The 16,332-nt window shown below is 37.7% G+C and overlaps 1 protein-coding gene across 6 annotated transcripts in view; it reads left to right on the forward strand.

The window, feature by feature from the left end:
* The window catches only part of Trappc9 (trafficking protein particle complex subunit 9), a 703,342-nt gene that overhangs the window by 18,022 nt on the left and 668,988 nt on the right, over nucleotides 1-16,332 (forward strand). For 4 of the 6 annotated variants that reach the window (XM_063231022.1, XM_063231023.1, XM_063231026.1 and 1 more), the window contains one exon: nucleotides 6,083-6,109. The exons of the other annotated variants lie outside the window; for them this stretch is intronic. In XM_063231022.1, coding sequence (XP_063087092.1) covers nucleotides 6,083-6,109 — 27 coding nt within the window. The remainder of the gene's footprint in view (nucleotides 1-6,082; nucleotides 6,110-16,332) is intronic. 6 annotated transcript variants of the gene reach the window in all.

Here is a 16,332-nt window from a genome sequence, read left to right on the forward strand (position 1 = left end):
TTTAAGATGGACTGAATTCTCTATTTGGCTTCCAGATTCTAGCATCTCTAACACAGCAGAGAAGTGAAAGCAGGTTCTGAATTCTCTCTAAAAGAAAGTCTCTGCACTCTTTGGGAGTGCCTGTCTGAAGTTTTTGTTGTGGTTTGAAGAATTGACAGCTGTTCCACTGCGGTGACTAGGGAGACTAGAAACCTCTTAGAGTAATGTTTCATTTTTTCCCTTGCTGAATGCAGGCAAATAAAGTTTAAAGGAGAGGAATGTTTATGTAGGTTTGTGTAATGTAAAAATCTTGGCAACTTCTTATGTTGAAGACAGCCTTGGGAAGTACTTAGTAATTACCTCTGAGGCGCTAGGACGTGGCTCAATGACCTCAGGACCAGTGCAGCACCCATGTCCGCACCAGCAGGCTGGGTCTTAGGGACAGAGCTACGTGGGCTCATCATTGCTGCTTTGTCAGTTTGTGGTGGCACCCTTGTTTCACCTCAGGAGTTCCTGACGTGTACTATCTGAGGTGAAGACCTTACAGACCGATTTACACTCCCGTTTTTATCTCATGGAATAATATCTCAGCAGCAGAACAGCAGAAATATAGATATCAATTGCTATCAATGTGACCTGGGGCAAATTGTTTAATCTCTTTGTGCCTTAGTTTCCTTATCTATAAGACTTGGAAGATAATAATAGTCCCTACTCATGAGGTAAGTAGGTAAATAAACTAGGACCTGAAATATCCTTAGCCTAGAATTTGATGATTTTAGAAGCTGTTAATAATAATAATGATATTGATAAGTACCCAGTGGTAATATGAATTCAGGAACATTGTTGAAAGACTCTAGATATCTTAGATGCAGATGAGTTTTCAAGCACATTTCCTCTGAGAAAGGGAAATTTTTTTCCTTTTGAAATTGAGATATTTTAGGGGCTGAGGATTTAGCTCAGCGGCATAAGCGCCTGCCTTGCAAGCAGGCAGTCATGAGTTTGATCCCCGGTACCGATAAAAAAAAAAGAAAAAGACCAAAAAAAAAAAAAAAAAAAAGAAATTGAGATATTTTAGCTTGAAAAAACAATTCTGTACTTCTTGCTTCTTTTTGCTTTAATTCTCATTTTGTTTTAATTTGTTTCTTTAAACTTTACTTTTGTGGTATTGAAAGACTGTGTATACTAATTCTTTATTCTGGCCACTTGTATATGAATCTGTATGTCTATAATTGATAGGTAAGCCTCAGCTAATAATTAATAGGTAAGCCTTAGCTTATTAAAAAATTAATAGGACATTCTGCAATCAGTCCAGAAAAAGATGCCTGTTATTGACTCATAAATGTTTCTTACGTCACAGCTTCTTGGTCTCTCTGGACCCAGTAATAGTAGTCATCATCAACGAGGTCATCCAAACAGAGTTGGGGTATGGCTCATTGGGAGAGCATGTGCTTAGCCTGGGCTATGACCTGGCTTTGAGCCTCAGCTTGGGAGCTGGCAGAAGCGATCATCAAAGTAGGTGTGAATCATGCAGCACCCCCTAGGCCAGTGATGACGTTCAGTGCCTTACCGCGGTCCACCTCATAGCAGGTGTTTGGGGGTAGGTACCAGTACTTGCTTTTGCAGGTAAGGGGCTGAGTCTAGGTGACTTGCCTCAGATCCTCTAGCTGGTGAGTGGCAGGGTTAGATGTGAAACTGAGTGGCTTTGACCGCACAGTGTGCGTTCTTATTTGCTGCTGTAATCGACTTCCTTTAGACTGCTTGCCTGAAATGTACTGAGTTTATAAATGATGGATTTCAGTGGTCTGAATCTGCCGAGGCCTTAAGAGAAAGAGGTATCAGTGAAAATAGAAGACAGAGGTTAAAATTGTGTCTTTTTAGAAGTGTCTTATTCTCAGCTAGCAATCTAGAAGTTAAAATTTTTACTTTCTTAACTTTGTAAGCATGGAGAACAATAGATTAAACAGGATTACAGTGCAGGAAGTGGTTCCGAAACTCCAGCTATTGCTAATGACTTGTAGTTTGTTTTTTTGTAGTGTGGCTTGTTAAGAGAGAAAGTTATACAAACTGCATTGGTTTTGTGTGGTGTTTAGTATAAAGAAAGGATTAAATTAGTGAATTTTGAGAGAAAGTAAAAATCTACAGTCTTGTTTCTTAATGTTGAGTATTTTAAGGGTTTGGGAACTTGTCAGTCTTATTTTTTTATGGTTTGAATATGTTTTATTTGTGAGGCAAGGATGATGTTGCATACCTTGTATGATTGTAAGAATTCCAAGTACACAACCATCTAAAATCGCGCCATAAAACAACTTTCAAATGCCAAGTGAGGATGAAGCATCATCATTGAATAATGAAGCTGGTAATTTATTTCTGATGCATATTGAATACTTAGGTGATATTTATAAATTGATTTAAAGTGATAAGGACTGTCTTTAAATTTTAAAATGCAGTATGAAGTTTTGATGAAATCAGTATCTTTTTGGTAATATACATTCTAGTAATATACAACTAGTTAAATTACCTAAGGCTGAAGAACATAAAGATTATTTGTACATGATATATATTTTTACAACTCAAAATTAATGTTACTATATAATTATCCACTGAAACCTTTAAATTACTAGGAATTTGTCATTCAGAAGTTCACCATAGCCATTAAGGTTGAAAAATTGACATTGAACTATTTTCAGGGAATAAACTTATCTCCTTTGTGAAGAAAAGTATGACTTCTTTTTTTTTGTCTATGTTCTTAGTAGGATTAAAAAGATAGGAGTCTTGTTGCTTTGACATCTATTGCTTTTTTTAATGGAGGGAATAAAAGGGAATGTCACTGAGTAGGCCATGCTGTTTTAACACGTACATAAACATTTTTGTTTCCTGACAAAATTGCATGACATATAGCTCCCAGCCCATTGAGAGGCATTGTGCAAGCTAGCTACCAAAGCTACCTGCTGCTCAAAACACAGACTTGGTGACCACGGGGTTCCTGCAGATCAGTTGGTTTTTGCTACAGAGCAAAGTACAAAGACTTTGGGAAGCTTTGCAAAAGAATGCCAGAGGGGTAAATACCCTGTGTCTCAGCCTCCCTACCACTAAGCCAAGAAGAAGCTGGACCAGGTGGCGGTATCTTTTCCTTTTATCACATCCGGTTCTGTGAGCCTCTCTTTCGTTTATATCAGGATGCCAACTTTTTAAAGTTAATTACTGAAGACTGTCCTTCCTGAGGCAGACTAAGCGTGTGTCACCCACACTTTACTGTGACCTCTGAGCACCCTATTTTAAGGAGCCCTACTGATGGTTTATCATGAGGCAGTTTATTTTGCCGCATCTTTTTCAGTGACTTAGGAAGACTTTTTCGGCCATAGGTGGCATCGTCGCCTCTTTTTTTAAAATACCTAATTTTCTTGTTTGTAAATGAAGACTTAAAGTACCTTTAATTTGGTTTGTTTGTTTAATACTTCCGAATACCACGATGTCCATTATACCTGGATACCTGAAAAAACTGTTCTAGTTGTATCTTAATTTTATTCTGTCATCTCAGTGTGAGAATTTCAGGCATGCTGTGAAAGCAGTGGTGAAATCAGACTTCTTCCAGTATTAGAAACCAGATAACCATGGTTCTGTAGAAAAAATAGAAACCATCTCTGAGCACCTTTAAGCTGAAAAGAGCGTTGCGTTCCCTGAGTGTCAAGGCCCTGTTTATGTCATTAGTGGGAGGCCACTCGGTATCAGGGGAAGAGCCTAGTTTTTTAAATACTTCTGACTTGGTTTGAATGTTGATGTCACATGTAGCCACGTGTACCCCTCATCTGTGAAATTCTCTTACTGGCTTTGTGCAATTGTGGGAAGTACACAAGGTATGTGTAAAGTGTTTAACATAGTGATCATCTCATAAAGGATTCATACCCATTAGCTATAATGTTTGTGGAGATATCATTTCATAGTGTTTGATACTTACTGGAATTAAAACAGAAAGGAGCAGTTGAATCCAACTAAGAAGTGAGTGAACATTGGGAGAAGGTCAGCAGCTCCTGTAAAATAATTAGCAGCAGCAGTGGTGACGTGGGCCTTGCGGAGTTATTGTGAACCTTTAAGCCCCAGAGTTACTTGTTAATCAGTATCTGTGGGGCTTGATTTTATATGCTTGTGAACTAAGGTGTTTTTTGCTTGTTTGTTTGTTTGTTTATTTGTTTTGCTACTGAACGTTGAACTCATGACCTTGTAACTAGGGTGTTTTAACTCAATAATAACATCTTATTTTCTCTATGTACCAGTTGAGAGGTTAGACAAATGCAGTAGAGAATTGAAATGTCACTTTGTTACTGACAAAGCCACATTGTCCATGAACTTTATGGATATAGTACAATGAGTATCTTAGAACTATTTCCCAAATTTAGATGAACTGAGCCAGTCCTGTCAACTCTGGACCAAAGAGGATCTTCCTGAGGAGACTTCTCTGTCACACTAGAGCAGACATCTTGTGTGCTTCCTGGGGGGGACCTCCCCCTTCAGTCTTAGAGCAGAGCACCCCGGGTGCCTCCTGAGGGAACTTCGCCTCAGAAGTAGTAGAGCAGAGCTTCCTAGTGTCTTCTTGAGGGCAGTCAGCACACAAAGGAAGGGAAAGGCCATGATGTAGTATTCAGTAGAAAGCATATTTTTTTGGTTTTTTTGAGACAATGTCTCATTATGTAGTTCAAGCTGGTCTTGAACTGGCCGTTGTAATCCAGATGTGCCTGAGTTATTTGTACTCAATCTAGGGTAGCGCAGAATATTAAAGAGAGGAGGCAAGTAGATAAGAAAAGAGTTTAATGGGGGGTGTGGAGGGAGTCACCACAGAGAAGGCTGTGGCAGCACTCCTGCAGACAAAGGGCAGGTTCTGCCTGATACAGGCTCTGATGGGGGGGTGAGGGGCGGGCTCTGGGGATTGATGTGAGCTGTTTTATTTTGTGAGAGTGCAGGGGATTGGGTAAACCATTACATGCCTGAGTTTTGGCTGACTTTTGGGAGGGACAAGCTATAGGGGCTTCTGGGAAGAAGTTTGAACTGTTGCCCTGATGATTGTGTTGTCTCTCAGATGGAGGGACCTAACAAGGTAGATCTTGAAATTACAACAATCCTGCCTCAGCCTTCTGAGTGCTGGGATTACTGGTGTGGGAAACCATGCCCAGCTTTTTTTTTTTTTTTGTTAGTTTTGATGGTGGTTACAGACTGCAGTAATTTTTGTATTTAAAAAAAAAGATTGCTGCATACAAGGTAGCCCTTTAATAGCACCACAGTATTGAGGCTTATTCTCTACACAGACAAGTGAATAAATATGTCACTTTAATAAGATTGTGTGCTATTAAGGCATATATTTTTAATCTTGCTAAGCTGCTTACAAATAACAATACCTAATAATAGCATGGCTTTTGTACCTGGTGGCTCTTGGGGTGTGTTTTGCTCTGATCGGATATTATATTCTGAAGAAAAGACTGGATCTCTCTGATACTTGTGTAGTTTAGCAGATGATCAAGATTTTCATAAGCTTCTTGATGATAATAAGATTAATCATTTTATATTTTAAATTAATTATACCTTCTAAACATTGAATATCTGTAACTCAAGGAACTAATAGAGAGAGAGAGAGAGAGAGAGAGAGAGAGAGAGACTGACAGACAAGCAGACAGACAGACAGAGATGGAGCTTGGTTGATTGATTTAGAGGAGTGGCATTAGGTCCATACAGCCTTGTCTTCCATTTCCGAGGTGCTGACAGATATTTCCACAAGTAATATTCCTATGTCACTTCATTTACTTGTGGAAATGAGAAATTCTCATGCGTGTTTGAGAAGAGTTAGGAGCATGAGCTTAGAAAGTGGGAAGAGAACAGGGTAGGGAGGTACTTTTCAGTTTGTTTAGGACATGAGTAATTGCTTTTCTTTTTTTTTGTTCTGAAACAGAATAGTACTGGTAAAATACTGTTCTCAGAATTACCTTTCTGATCAGATACAAGTGTCTGTCTCAGATTTTTCAAGGCTAAGTGAATTATGAAATGTGTATTAGTAGTTATCTTTAAAAAAGCAGTTTTGTTTTCCAAATAAAAGACCATAATCTGTTCTTTCTTCCAGGGGCACAAGAAGTTCTCATTGATCCAGGTACATGATCTCTGTGCTTAGTTTCTTTTGGTTATTTATTTGTGTTTTTAAAGTGCTCGTTCCATGGTGGTGTGAATGAGTGGTTAAAATTTCTGGATTGTGATCCTTGGAACATTCTGATTTAAGTTATTTTAAATCAGAACTGTTAAAAGCCTGATTATTGTTTGGTCCTTGTTTGATGGGGCACCCTATTGCTTTATGTTGTCTGTTGAAGAGGAAAATTCTTCCTCTAGCATGGTTAAGTGAATGATTTAAAAATTGTGCCTTTAATTCTCTGAATGCATTGAGCCTGCATGTCCTATTAATTTCAAAGTCATTCATAGTAATGATTTTGCTTTGATTTCATGGCTTGTGCTCTTTTCAACACCAGTTCCATTCCCTACTGCATTTTGCATGTCTTCTTAACAGGAAAAGAAATTTTGTATTTTTTGCACAGGTGGGTTTTTTTTTTCCTTTTTTTAATACTGTCTAATTAATATAGCAAACATCTATTTTATTACAGTGCTTATTTCATGATAAGCTCTATTATTTTCTGGCTCAATCAGACACAATGACAAAGTAATAGAAAAATGACAGACTCTTTCGTTGGAAGAATACAAACGAGGCAGCTGAGTTTACACAGGCTTCATGGCCTGGGTATCTGGTTTCATCACATTGGGTGTTTTAATTTTGAAATGGAGTTGCCTTTCGTTTGCAGATTTACATTTTATTATTTGGATCCTTTCTGTAGGCTGGTGGCTAAGTTTCTTGGTAGGGCCTGTGGGAAGCAGAGAAAGCATAACAAATGCTGTTTGCTTTCAGGAGACCTGAATGGCTGATGAGAAAGCCAGCTGAGGGCAGGGCCTCTTGTCACCGAGGAGCTGGATGACTGTGCCGCAGCTGATGAAAATTAGGTCATGCCAGGCATGGTGGTATACTACTGTAATCGCTGCACTCAGGAGGCTGAGACAAGATTGTTGCATAGTTCGAGACCAGTCTGGGCTACAAAGTGAGCCCAAGTCCTGTCTGAATTGCATAGCGAGACCCTGTCTCAAAAAGGAAAAAAAATTTAGGTCAATGTTTTGCCACTAGATATCATTAAGTCCACTCTGGTTAGTGGTACCTGATGTAAAGGGCTGAATTTCAGTGTGTTGATCATGTTACTTGCTGAGGAACTGGATACATACACCATGTAGAGGTAACTGAGAGCTACTTCAGAAAGTCAAATTTTCTTCAGATGAGAACAATCAGTTGTTTGTCGAGATAAAAATGTTTTAAAATCATTTTTGAAAGCTTTCAAAATAAAGTTGTAAAGAAATGAAACTGAGTTTAGAGTACAGGGAATAAAGGTGAAGATGATTTTTGAAACTTCAGCATTCAGGATGTGCTAGGCTCCTACTACAGAAGGAAAGGCTACAGGAAAGGACACAGATAGTCACTTGGCATTTGAGGGCATCTTCTTCAGCAGGCCTAAATGAGAATAATACGGACTTTACTTAAACTAGCTAAGGGAGAGCGAGGAAGACAAACTGAGTTCTGTTTTCACCCATATCTAGTTGCTATCTCACAGGTGCCCCCTTGCCCAATGCTGCTGTTCCAGGGGACTGTGAATTGGGATGATCGATCTGCTGCATCCTTAGCTATCTTTCTGGCAGCCCCATCTCTGCTGTAGAGACCCTCAGGGGTGTGTTAGTGGCAAGTCTGCTGGGAAGGAATCTCTTCACGGCTCCTAGGAGCAGTGAGATTGGTTCTCTGCAGCCTCTGAGTCTGAAATAGCTAACATTCTCTCAGGTGTGATAAAATCATTCAACCCTCCAGAAAACTCATTCACATGAAATCATCATAAAGTTCTACCATTTCTGTTTGTGACCATTCAATCAAGAGAAGCCGAAGGGAGGTTGGACAATAGGGCGTGTGTGCCCTTTCTGTCTCTGAAAGGATGCAGCGTGGAACAACTGCATGATGGTTCACATCTGAAGTTGAGAGAAGATACAAAAGATGGTGACCACTGACTTCAGGATGACTTGCAGTAGCCTGTCCTGCATGTGGGATGTGCCTTCACTTTTTTTCTTTTTACACTGCATCTCTTCTTGTTTTCCCTTTTTTGTTTTGTTTTGTTTTTTATGTTTTTGAGACAAGGTCTTACTTTGTAGTTCAGGCTGGTCTTGAACTCACTATGTATCCCATGCTGGCCACAAACTCAGTGATCCTCTTGTCTCAGCTTCCTGAGTGCTGGGATTACAGGTATGTACCACTATACCTGGCTCTCTCTCTCTCTCTCTCTCTCTCTCTTTTTTTTTTTACTGTAAGTAAACATTGTATTTTCAAGTACATTGATTGTGCCATGGGGTTCTTTGAACAGGACAGCAAGAGCCTGGAACCACTGGACACCACACCTTCCAGCAGCACTGTGGCTAGGCTTCTGAGTTCTCGACCTGCATTTTAAGTGCAGTGGTTCTTTTTTCAGTCTGTTTTCCTCTTATTTCTGAACATTTTGTTTACAGCAAGTACTTAATTCAAGGAAAATAATCTTTTTGCTGATTTCACTTGACTCACATTTGCTTCCCCATTTTTATGTTGAGGGGAGTTTCTTCTTCCCATAATAAAAATTAGCAGTTTGTACTTACTATGTGAGAGCATTGTTCTTGGACTTTCTTGTTTTGTTTTAAATAGCTTTCATAGATTCCATCCGTTTAAAAAGATGTATAATTCAGTGGTTCTTGGTATATTCCAAGTTGCACCACTATCCCCGCAGGTAATTTTAGGATATTCATCACCCTGGCAGGAGGCCCTTGAGCCCACTCACAGCCGTGCTCCGTTTTTTCTCAGCTCCAGGAACTAGCACTTTACTTCCTTTCCCTATGGATTTGTCTGTACTATACATTTCATGGTAAGTGACATCGGACAACATGTGGTCTTTTGTGACTGGCTTTTTAAACTTCATGTCTTTTTATTGCTCAATGATATTTCACTATCTTAACATACCACAGTTCCTTTATCCAGCCAGTTGATGGGCATCTGCATATTTTTGTTTTTCAGCTGTTATGAATAATGATGTTCTGAATTCTTCAATATTATTATTATTATTATTTTTTTTTTTTTGAGGCAGAGTCTCACTGTGGCGTTCAGGTTGGCCTTCAACTCACTTTGTAGCCCAGGCTGGCCTTGGACTCTTGGCAGTCTTCCTGCCTCAGCCTCCCTAGTCCTGGGATTACAGGTGTGCGCCACCATGCCCAGCCAGTATGTTTTTGTGTGTACCTAAGTTTTAAATTCTCTTATGTCTGGAAAGTTAAATTGCTGGTCCATGTGTTAACTCAGTACTTAGCTTTTTGGGAAACTGTCAATTATTTTCAACAGTGGCTGCACCACTTTATATTCTCGTCAGTAATACGTGTATCTTTTTGTTGAGTTCCAGTTTCTTTACGTGTTCATTGGCAATTGTGATTCTAGCCAATGATTCTAGCCTTTTGACTCTAGCCATCCTTATGGTATGAAATGCAGTCTCACAGCACTTTGAACTGCATTTACCTTATAGCTGCTGAGTGGAATGTCCTCTTCATGTGTTTGTTGGTCATTTGTATACTTCCTTTGAAATGTGTTTGTTCACATCCTTTATCTGTTTTTTTGCTGGAGTATCTTACTGTTATTGATCTGTAGTAGTTCTTTTTATAGTCTCCATATTGCTTATCAGATATGATTAGCACTATCCTATCTTAGCATTGTGCCTTTTTTCCAGCAGCTTATTTAGAACATGATGTTCCTGTATCCTCGTCGGTAATGCCAGTCTTGACAACAGGTCTGTGAATTGCTTCAGATGGAAAGACAGACAATATAGAAATACCCCTGAGGTCTGTTGAAAAAAGCCTGGAGGTTTGTGAACAGGTCCATAAGCCCACACAAAGGCATTCCATGAAATTACAACTATTTTTGATGCATTATGGTTATATGTAAAACATATTCATTAACTAGATTTGACAAGAGGAAAGTAATATGCATTGCTTGTTCTAATTAAAATAACTCTGCTTTGTTAAAGTCATCAGTGCCCATGAGTAAAGAAAAATAAATTTGTCTTTGTATGGGACATGAAGCAGACTTCATACATTTCTGTGTATTTTCAGATGTTTTCTGGAGCATTTTGTAGCTAGCTTTCCAACAACACTCAAACCTTAGAATTCTGTGCTGAAAAAAATCCTTAGGTTCAGTGCAGTTTAACCAACTTTATCCTGTCTTATGCGCAGAATTCTCTCTTCTGATAAAGACTTTTCTTTCATTGTGTTAAGTTACTGTGAGAGATAGAGGATTTCTAGGCCTTTCCTTTCCATGTATTTAAAATTGGCTTTCAAATGTGATTTTCCTTTTGTTTCTTGGATTTCCATTAGAATTTTTATTAGAGTTCTTGAAAATGAACTTTAGTATGTTATATAAGCTTTCAGAGGAACTTGATTTTACTTATGTTTTTAGGTTTTCAAGCTATCAAAAACTAATGTACTCTTATTTATAAATTACTTTCAGTAGACATTTGTTTTTTTTCAAAGAATAAGAACATATGCTTTAGAAGTAACCTTTTTTCCTTATTGTAAGAACCTTTCCCCTCTTTTTCGTTAAGATCCTTTCCCCCCGCTCATTCTAGAGAATTTAGAAAATAAATGAAACATAAAATTTTAAATTACCTGATAGCTCCTTACCCAATAAATCTTAGTAAATTTTGTAACTGGGAGATATTACCCCTCTTGTTCTTTTCTTTCAGGATTGCTTTGTTTTGAGTTCCTTGAATTTTCATATGGATTTTAGGATTAGATAGTCCCTTTCTGCAAAGAACACTGCTGGAATTTTGATGGGGATTATGATAAATTTGTGGATCATTTTGGGGAGTATTGTCATTTAAAAATATATACAGCTCCAATACACAGATGTGGGATGGCTTTCCATTTATTACCATCTTCATCGTCATTATTACATTGTGATGGAACCAGGATTTCATGCATGCGAGACGAGTGCTGTACCCCAACCCTAGCATGAATTATTTTTCAGCAATGTTTGGGAGTTTTAGAATATCATTTTGTAATTTTGTTTGTTGTTAAATTCATTGTTTTATCTTTTTGATGCTCTTTTGAATGTGATTGCTGTCTTAATTTTATTTTCAGCTGGCTTGTTGCAAGATGGTTTGTGTTTTCATATAGACAAATAAATTTTTGTAGATTGATCTTATATTCTGCAACCTGCTGAACTCATTTGTTAGATTTAATAGTTTCTAGAGATTTCTTTAGGATTTTCTAGATTTAAGATCGTCACCAGAGAATAGTTGACATCTTTCTGGGAATTTGCCTGTTTCATCTAGATTACTCAGTTTATTAGTATGCAAATATTCAGTGTAGTTCTTTATAGTCCTGTGTATATCCATAAGGTTGGTAGTGATGTTTCCTCCACTCAGTTCTAACTTTAGTAATTTGAGTCTTCTCCTTTTTTCAAGGACACTTTGTCATTTTATTGATTGCTTTAAAAACTGACTTACTTTTGTTGATTTTTCTCTTGTTTTTTTATTTTTCTCTTTTGGTTTACTATTCTTTATTTCTGCTGTAGTTATTATTTTATTCTTTTTTTTTTTTTTTGGTACCAGGGATCAAACTTATGACCTTGTGCTTGCCAGGCAGGCACTTAAACCGCTGAATCCCGGCCCTATTTTATTCTTTTTGGTTGCTTTGAATTCAATTTTTCCTAGATTCTTAGCTTATTATAATGAAATTTTCCTTTTTCCTTCTTTCTTTTCATTTCATTTTTTTTTTTTTTACAAAATGTAGGTTTTTAGGACCATGAATTTTCTGCTAAGCTTTTAAAGCATCTCATTTTTGTTGTATTGTTTTTATTTTCATTCAGCTGCAAATGTTTTCTAATTTCTTTTGTGATTTTCTTCTTCTTTTTTTTTTTTAACCTCTTCAGAAGGCATAGTAATGATTGTTTTTCTTTAACTCATTGGATATTTAAGGGTGCATGGTTAATTTCCAAATATTTGTGAATTCCCCAAATTTCCTGCTGTTGTTGATTTCTAACATAATTCTGTTGTGGTTGCAAAACATAGCTGTATGATTTTAGTTCTTTAAATTTATTGAGATGTCTCTTTGGACCTAGAATGTAGGGTATCATGGGGAATATCCCCCGTGCACTTGAGAAGAGCGTATGATCTGTTGTTTGAATGGAGTGCTTTGTAGATGGCTGTCAGGTCTACCAGTTGCTAAACACTTCTATTCATTTTTTTCACAAATTAATACATTTATTAGATGTATCAAAAAGCTCAATAAAATAATTTAGTACATAATGAAATAGCGTTTCAAATCAGAGATAAAATAACTTTCCAAGAAATGAGTTTTGAACAGACATTCGAATAAATGCAATTTCAGATAAGCATGTAGACATTAACCACTCACATAAATGCACATCTTAGAAGAAAATACAAGAAACTCGGAAATAATCGCATGTGAATACATGATAAATGTCTTAAAAGATAAAGGGTTTGCTTTATTTCTTGTGAGTGGGTTATGAAAACTTAGCAGTTTGACTATAAACATATAAAACATATATAAAAAAAGAAACCATAAGTCAGAAAAGTAGCTGACTGGGAGAAACATTCACAATAGATGTAAGAGACCAGTATCTAGGTTGTATGAAAACTTAAAATTCATGAGTTAAGAAGACAAGTCATTCAACAGAAATAGGAAGAGTAGAAGGAAAAGAAAATTCTCAAAGAAACATGAATAACCTAAAATACATATGTTAAAAGATGCTTACCCTTATCAGTGTATAGAACTCCTGCCTCATATTCCCAAGGGCTGGGATAACGTGTGCACCACCACTCCTGGCTGCGAACTTCTGAATGTAATTATTTTTCACTTGTTAGATTAATGAAAATTATAAAAATCTAATTCAAGTGTTCTTCATGATATGAGAAAGCAGCTATTCATTCTTTGTTGAGAGAAACTATAAACTGATTTGGACACTTCGGAAACCAATTAAAAGTATCTCTTCAAGTTTGAAGGCTTCTCTTATTTTCTTTTTGCTGTGGAGTTTTTGTTATCTTACCTTGTCTTCTCTTAACTTGCTTGAAAATGCTTCCTCTTGCTCTGTTTCTTCCTGGGTCAATTTATCCTTAATTCGTTTGGTGCAAAAGCTCTGTTCTCTTTCCAAGGCTTTTATTTACTTTGGTGGAGGGAAATCAGATCCTCATGTCAGATGTGGTTCTTTACTAAGGGTATAGCAGTCAGACCCGACTTTACTCTTCATTGTTTTTATCACAATGCTGTGATGATGACTGGTGGGTGCGGCGTGCACTGCTGTGTCCTACCCTGTGCCTGGCCACAGGAGGTTCAATATGGGTCTTTCCAGTGAAGGGATCAGCATTCTGCCCAAGGCCTATGATTTTAGTTTGTAATTCTTTCCATTATTGTTTCATTTTTATTTCCAGTTTCATGTTTAGTGCTTTTGTCTCTGTTGAAATACATTGTTTTTGGGCTGGGGATTTAGCTCAGCGGGCTTAAGCACCTGCCTTGCAAGCAAGCAGGCGGTTGTGAGTTTGATCCCTGGTACTGATAAAAAAGAAATACATTGTTTTTAATACATCCTGTTTTGCACTTTACTAAATTTACCAGAATTCTAATTTTTAAACTTTTGATTCTGAAATAACTTAAAACATACAAATCTTACAAAAAAGCTTCATATTTCTAGAATGGCAAAAAAGACCCTGATGTCCTCTTCATCCAGAGTCACCAGTTCTTACCACTTGCTGGATTCTTCACTTCCTGTCTGTTTTGTGTTCTTCTGAGCTGGGAGAGTGAGCTGCAGGCGCGGTACCTGCCTGATGTTGTGTGCCTTTTTTAAGGACAAGGTCAGTGCAAAGGCAGTTACAGTGGTTAAATCAGAGATTTTCACTGTGCAGATGGCATTTGCATTCTGCCAGCTGTTCTTAGACAGCCGTTCTATTTTCTGACCCAGGATCTTGTCCAGGATCATACACTTTATGTAGTTTCCATATTAACATCGTATTGTTTAGTCCGAAATGGATTTTCTCTTAGGTTTTCTGTTTTTTTTTTTTTTTTTGGTCTTTTTCTTTTTTATCGGTACCAGGGATCGAACTCACGACAGCCTGCTTGCAAGGCAGGCGCTTATGCCACTGAGCTAAATCCCCAGCCCCGGTTTTATGTTTTTGATGATTGTTTTTTTTTTTTGAGACAGAGTCTCACTGTGTAGGTTAGGCTGATCTTGAACTCAGTATGGATCCCATACTGGCCTCTTTGAACTTGCTGCCTCCTGGGTGCTGGGGTTACAGGCGTGTGCCACAACATCTGGCTGATGATTGATATTTTTGAAGAGTGCAGACCCTTTATTTTGTAGAACATTCTTTTTTGTTGTTGTTGTTTTTGAGACAGGGTGTTGTTATGTAGTTATACTGGCCTTGAACTTGTGTATGTAGCCCAGGCTGGCCTTGAACTCACAGATACTCCTGCCTCTGCTTCCCAAATGCTAGGATTACAGGTGTGTGCCACTAAGCCTGGCTTGTGAGACATTCTTGATTCAGGTTTGCTGCAAAGTTGCTTCATGATTATGAGATCATAGATTTTGGCAGGATGAGGGAGGAGCCAAATCTGTTTTGTGCTTATCGTGCGTGTCGTAGGAGGCACAAGGTGTTGATTTGTCCCATTATTGGTGCTGATTGCTTTGATTGTTGGTTAAAGTCAGTCTGCAAAGGTTTTCTATTGCAAAGTTACTATTTTCTCTTTGTAATGAATAAATAGTTCGAGAGAAAATACTTCTAGACTACGCGGATCTCTAGTTTCCTATCAGATATTTACCCTTTGTCCTGGCAGTCAATGAAGAATTTTATGAGTCACCTCCCTCTCTCATAAAAACCACAATTCTCCTTATTTTCTTTTCTTTAAAGTGAATTCTAACCAATTGCTACCATTTTTTTCCCTTATAGTTCATCCTGTAGATTTGTTTGGTGGAAGCCCTTTATTATGCTGGCTCTTGTGCTTTTATTTGTTTTCAGACTAGATCTTGCTAAGTAGTTCAGCCTGGCCTTGCACTCCAGTGATCCTCCTGCTTCAGCCTCCCAAGTGCTAGGGTTACAGATGTGGGCTACCACAGCCAGTTTTCCTGTGCCCTTTTGACATATTTCCTATCACTTAAAAACATTTTTTCACGATTTTGCTTTGTGACTCAGACATTTTAAGATTATTTTTTGCTTTCCCTGTCCCAGCTCTGGGATCTGACATTTCGCTAAGGAGTGCCCACTTCCTTTTGTTGGAAAATGGTATTAAGAAATCAAGACCTGGACAACAGATGTGCTCATTACTACTGGACCCTTTGCAAGTTCGTATTGTTAATTACAGTTTATATTGGTTTCTCCAGTTCTAAGCCCAAACACCAAGGTTCTTTCTAGTATTCCACCATTTCACATATACATCTTCCTTCTCCCTTAGTGAAGAATCTGATACCTGTGGATGTTGGATATTTTGTCCTAGCAAGAGAGAAGTAAAGACACTAACTAATACCAGTGTAGAAACAAATCCCCAAATAAGCTAGAATTCAAAGATTATCTGTGATTCCTTTTGTATCTGTTGAGGATAAATGCACAAGGTACTGCAACCAGAGGTTAGTTGGTTCTATTTTTTGATTTTCCCTGTCAGTGTGATTGTGTTATTTACTTGAAACATAGTCATTTGTTTCTATTTGTAATTAATTAGCAGTTTCGTCTTTATTGATTGACTTTTTAGTCTGTAAAACATTGTCATCATTCCAAAAGTCAGAGCTATACAAAGCTTATTCCTGCACCTCACTAGGTGACTAATCTCATTTGTTCTTCATTTGACAAGCCATATAGATATTCTTATTTTGTTATCTGATACAAAAGGTAGGAGGTGGTATATTACATTTTTTTTTTTCTGGTGCTGTGGGTTGAATGAGGGCCTTGTGCGTGCTGGGGAATGCTCTGCCACTGAAATATTTTCTGAGTTGTCTGCTCATCTATTTCGTGATTTTATTTCCTGTTTGGTTTTTAGTTTTTTTTTTCCCTCAATTTTTAGGATTTTTTTTTTAAATTGAACATTGTGGATTGAACAGAGGAGCTCACACATACTAGGCTATAGGGACATTTCTACCACTAGGATACATCTCTACTCCTTTATGGCCTCTTTATATGTTAGCAATATTAGCACTTTATGATATATGTTGTAAATATTTTCTCTCAGATAATC

Source organism: Cavia porcellus, unplaced genomic scaffold, assembly GCF_034190915.1.
Source record: "Cavia porcellus strain 051 isolate PalLab524CR breed Dunkin Hartley unplaced genomic scaffold, mCavPor4.1 scaffold_19, whole genome shotgun sequence".
In the NCBI taxonomy this organism is placed as follows: domain Eukaryota; kingdom Metazoa; phylum Chordata; class Mammalia; order Rodentia; family Caviidae; genus Cavia; species Cavia porcellus.